The sequence below is a fragment of the Oncorhynchus keta genome, chromosome 34 (assembly GCF_023373465.1).
Source record: "Oncorhynchus keta strain PuntledgeMale-10-30-2019 chromosome 34, Oket_V2, whole genome shotgun sequence".
Classification (NCBI taxonomy): domain Eukaryota; kingdom Metazoa; phylum Chordata; class Actinopteri; order Salmoniformes; family Salmonidae; genus Oncorhynchus; species Oncorhynchus keta.
This window is the reverse complement of record NC_068454.1, coordinates 19,539,483-19,544,678: the sequence shown is the minus strand read 5'-3', so window position 1 is coordinate 19,544,678 and position 5,196 is coordinate 19,539,483. Positions and strand designations below refer to the sequence as shown.

The window sequence follows — 5,196 nt, the reverse complement described above, 5'->3', positions numbered from 1 at the left end:
ACACACACATTTTCATTCCTGAAGCGCCAATGATGCTCAGGGTTGGGAAATGGGAGGTATTACTGCCATCTTGTGGTAATTGTACAGTGTTCCAGTGCATTTTATGAAAACGAACCATGGGTTCAACCTTGGTGTAAATACTGAATGGAACAATTTACTAGAGGAACATTGATACATTTTTCATGTTTTACTTGTTATATTTGAAATCCATTTACAAAGACAAAGATGCTGATATTATCTGCGCTGAAAGTGTGAGTAATGACTGATCTCCCATGACGGGTTTGGTAAAAGCTATGTGATGGAACCTTTGTTTTCAACCATCTTAGATTGTGTTAAATCAGTGATAACTTAAAGGAAGGGAAAAAATACTAAGGCTTTTTCAAAGTGTAAGAACAGAGCCAATCAGTGTGTTTAAACAATGCTGACAGGTGTGTGTAATAATCTTAGCTGGTAGGCAATTCACTAAAAGAGAAACAGGGAGGAGCCATGTAACTATAAAAGATGCTCTTAGTACAGAGAGGTCTTTATTGTGGTTGCTGTAAAGCAGACCATAGTCATCATCACCATCACCAACATCATCATCATCATGGGGCAACTGGAGCAACTGGAGCGAGGATCTCTATATTTATTTGTGCTTCTCTGTTTGGGTTTGGTTTGTGAAGCACATTGGAACTCACAGAGAGGGCCTGCTAGACAACCGGTCTCATTGAACTACGATGATGTGTCACCAACTAAACCTGAGCTTAGGGAGCAGGACCAAACCAGGCCCCAGGTCACAGCCCGGCCTTCTGATCCCCAGTCTGTTGTGAAGGTGGTGTTGACCCCTCCAGAGCTTGTCAGGAGTGTGGGGGCCCGCTGTGGGGAGAGCAGGGTGCGGGTGGAGGCCAAACTGGACCTGTTTGGGACGGGCCAGCTCGTGAAGGCGGCGGATGTCTCCCTGGGAGGTTGCGTCTCCACGGAGTTGGACCTCTCAGCCCAGGTCCTGCTGTTTGAGTCGGAACTGCACACCTGTGGAAGTGTGCTGAAGGTAAGGGCTTCAGTGTTTGGAATAGCTAGCTAGTAATTTCATACGGTTCTACATGTACTGTGATTTCTTCCACTGCAGAAAGGTTACTTAAATATGGTGTAATGTCTAGTGACTGTTTTTTTGGGTGTAAGATGACAGAGGACTACCTTGTCTATGCCTTCACCCTGATCTACACCCCAACACCGGAAGGTGTCAATTCCATTGTCAGAACCAATGATGCCACAGTCTGCATTGAGTGCCACTATCTGAGGTGTGTGGCGTACTATAGTTCCAGACTCAATGTACCATTATACTATGATCTCAATGGAAACATGATCCCTTACCCTCTGCCTACCCCAGGAGACTCAATGTGAGCAGCAATGCCCTGAGGCCCACCTGGCTTCCCTATAGTGCTACCAAAGTAGCTGAGGACTCCCTGACCTTTACCCTCGCACTCATGAATGGTGGGTAATCATCTGGGCTCAATAGAGCACACCTACTGTTAATCTATCTATGCACATCTGCTCTGTTTACTGTACAGTGAGTGCATCTGTTTAAAATGTTTCATAGACGACTGGAAGTATGAGCGGTCATCTAATGTCTACTTCCTGGGAGACATTATTCATCTGGCGGTGTCTGTGCAGCAGTATCACCATGTGCCCATGCGTGTGTTTGTGGACAGCTGTGTGGCCACCCTGATCCCTGACACCAACTCTGCTCCCAAATATGACTTCATACAGAACCACGGGTAAGGGCCAATATGGAAGGTTATTTTATTGTATTTAAATTTGCATTAACCCCCCTCCTGCAACAGTCTTGAATTTAGACATCCCTAATCAGTGCTTTCCACACCTCACTCTTGTACTAAGTGAATCTTTCCCCTTATCCCTATATAGCTATGGTAGCACGCAAGTAGCTACCAACAGAGGGACCAGGATGTCCCACTACCCTCCTAACCTACCTTTGTCCCTCCAGGTGTGTAACTGATGCCCTGCAGACAGGCTCTGTCTCCCAGTTCCTGGTCCGCTCTCAGCTGGACAGACTCCACCTCCAGCTAGAGGCCTTCCGCTTCCAGCAGCAGACCAGCCCCAATGTGAGTTACTTTGTCTGGGCTGCGGACAGGCCTTTCATGGGGTTATACCATTATGGTGTTTACTTAAAACATACCAAATCTGGGCCTGTATTCAGTGTCTCTAAGTAATTCTAATCTAGAATTAAGTCTTCTCTCAAATTCGTTGTTTCAAAGGTCAAACTGATCCTAGTTCAGCACTTCTGAGACGCATTGAATGTGGGCCCATATGTATGCACGGCTTAGGACTGTTAATGTAAATATCAGAAACAAAGGTGATTTATCTGACTTGGGATGTATGCACTGCATATGGTATGTGGAGTCCACATTAAATTTCCACCAGTTAATAGCAATCTCTCATAGATCTACATCACCTGTAGCCTGAAGGCCACTGTAGCAACTGCTCCCCTAGACATGGAGCACAAGGCCTGCTCCTTCTCTTCAGGATCCAACCGGTATGCATGGGCTTCTCTTTGGCATTGGTATTTTTAGAGGCCTATCAATGGTATAGCGTCATAATCCCCTCCACTCTTCTCCAGTTGGGTAGGAGCTGACGGGGATGATGCGGTGTGTGGCTGCTGTCAGACTTCCTGTGGCAAGAGGAAGGGGAGGAGTCTGCCCTCTGATACAGGTATGGTTGTGTTCCCCCTCAGATTCTGCTGATGCATGTCAGATCTTACAATTCCTTGGTAGGTATTTTGCATGTCAAATAACATGTTATAGCAATCTGGTGACCAACAACATGGTACGCGGCCATTGGTTAATGCATGCAACATCGGAGCAGGGGAATGCTTGAAGATGTAGAAAAGCATAATTGTGCTAGAATGAATCTGACCTATGTGGTGAAGTTGGTTAAGTGATTTCAATGGCTAAATTAGCCTTATACAAGAGCTGTGTGACTGTTCTTCTCTCTCCAGATGTAGTGTGGGAAGAGGATGCTATGCTGGGGCCAATCCTTATCCAAGACACCTACCTGAAATGGGACCAGGAAGTACATGCTGGAGAGCAGCAAGTGCAGGCTGAAGCACAGCACTCTCATATGTTGGCTGAGGATCCATCTGAAGCAGGTAACTATTCTACAACACAAACTTTACCTTAATTGAGTTGTGTTAATCTTAACATGAACTGTTCCATGTAGCCTGAGCATTTCTTGATCATGTTAAATCCCAGTCCTTTTGTATCCTAGGTGTTTCTGCAGAGGCAGTTGTGGTGGGATTGGTAATGGTGTTGGGCCTTCTCTGTGTGGGCATTCTGGTAACCGTCCTGTACATGAGGAACAAGCCCAATACCTACTCCAGTGATTTTACCCACAACCTTTAACTGAAATTAATAATAAACATGGCAGCAATGCATTTTATCTACCTACCTGGGTGCTGTGTTTTTATTTAGTCTTTGCTTGGAGGTGGTTCACTGGCTTGATGTTGATGGCCAGCAGAATGCATGATGGGCTTCTTGCTGCCACTCCTCCACTAGATGGAGGCAGATGTTAGCCTGCTGTGCCAGTTGATTTGTTTGTAATAATCTTAGACTTCATGGTTGACTCATTTGGTTTCCCATTGTCTGACATGTTTCATTGAATGTGAATGATGAGCATCCCAGATGGCGGTCCATGAGTTGTGGCTGTATTTTGGGAGGACACGGTGCCTCAAAGGCACACATGCACTAAACGTAAACCAAATTAATGTCACTGATCTAATCACAGTAACAAACACGATTTACTGTTACTCCTTTAGCACTGGCAACACATTGCTCATTTGGGTAGCAAACCAATTAAAATGACCAGTCAATGCTGACTGGTTAAGGTGTGGTGATGGTTGCATTCACTTAATTGATTCATAAGTGACCAAAGATTGTACCTTCAGAGTACATTGCTTAAGAGTGCACAATCTTGTCATTTCAGTTATTATGGTCAACCAGGTCAGTCTTACACCTGTTGGACTGACTACTGTGCTGCAAGTATCAGTCATGCTGACATCATGGTGTCATGACACACTTTATCCACCAAGGAGCAGAATTCTGTTCTCGGGTCCCATGTGTGGTTCACAAGAGGAGCATCTGGGAACCCGCCAATACCATCTAAGGTTCAATGCAGCTAATTTAATTTCTGGGTGACCATTAAGTACGTTACTGTGATTTGAGTTCCATTTAAATTTGCCAGAAAAGGCTTTTCAGCATAACTACATGTCCAAAAGTTGCTCATCAAACACAATTACAAAATCATGATTTTAATATGGTTGGGCAATTAGGCCTGGCTTGCATTCCATATTCATCCCAAAGGTGTTCGATGGGGTTGAGGTCAGGTCTCTGTGCAGGCCAGTTTTTCCACACTCATCTCAAGCCATTTCTGTATGGACCTCGTCTTGTGCACGGAGGCATTGTGATGCTGTAATGGGAAAGGGCCTTCCCAACTGTTGTGACAAAGTTGGAAGCACAAAATTGTCTAGAATGTCATATGCTGTAGTGTTAACATTTCCCTTCACTGGAACTAAGGTGCCTAGTCCGACCCATTATTCCTCCAGTTGGAACTATTCCGTGGGGCAGGTAGAGTTGTCTTGGCAACCGCCAAACCTAGATTTGTCCATCGGACTGCCAGATGGTCAAGTGTGGACTTTAGGACTCGGCGGTCCTGTTCTGTGAGCTTGTGTGGCCAATCCACTTTGCTGCCGAGCCGTTGCTGCTTGCATTTCCATTTCACAATAACACTACTTACAGACTGGCGCAGGTCTAGCAGGGCAGAAATTTGACTGCAAAGGTCAAAAGAATATGTTGGAAAGGTGGCATCCTGTGACTGTCACTTTTTTGTTACTGGGCTCTTCAGTTCGGTTTATTCTTCTGCTAATGTTAGTCTATAAAGATTGTGTGGCGTTGTGCTTGCTTTTATTCACCTGTCAGCAACAGGTGTGGCTGAAATAGCCGCATCCACTCGAAGGGGTGTCCATACTAGTGTATTCTCAAGCAAGAATTTTGCTGGGGCTATTTGGGGTGTAGATTGAGTGGCGAGGAGAGAACTAGACCTCAGTGGCAGAGGCTTGGAACTAATAACCAATTTACCACATTGGGGATGTCACCATGGAAAGCTGAAAATCCTGCCCATGCAAACCTGCTGATTAGAAGATACTGT

At 45.3% G+C, this 5,196-nt stretch overlaps 1 protein-coding gene across 1 annotated transcript; it reads left to right on the top strand.

Moving 5' to 3' along the window:
* The first annotated feature begins 544 nt into the window (after positions 1–544).
* On the top strand, positions 545–3,436 carry LOC118366471 (zona pellucida sperm-binding protein 3-like). Its single transcript, XM_035749101.2, has 9 exons — positions 545–1,027; positions 1,159–1,277; positions 1,367–1,470; positions 1,577–1,754; positions 1,982–2,099; positions 2,439–2,530; positions 2,615–2,706; positions 2,993–3,142; positions 3,262–3,436. Exons 1-9 carry the CDS (start codon positions 587–589, stop codon positions 3,393–3,395), a joined length of 1,428 nt encoding a protein of 475 aa, XP_035604994.1. The 5' UTR covers positions 545–586; the 3' UTR covers positions 3,396–3,436.
* The last annotated feature ends 1,760 nt before the right edge of the window (positions 3,437–5,196 follow it).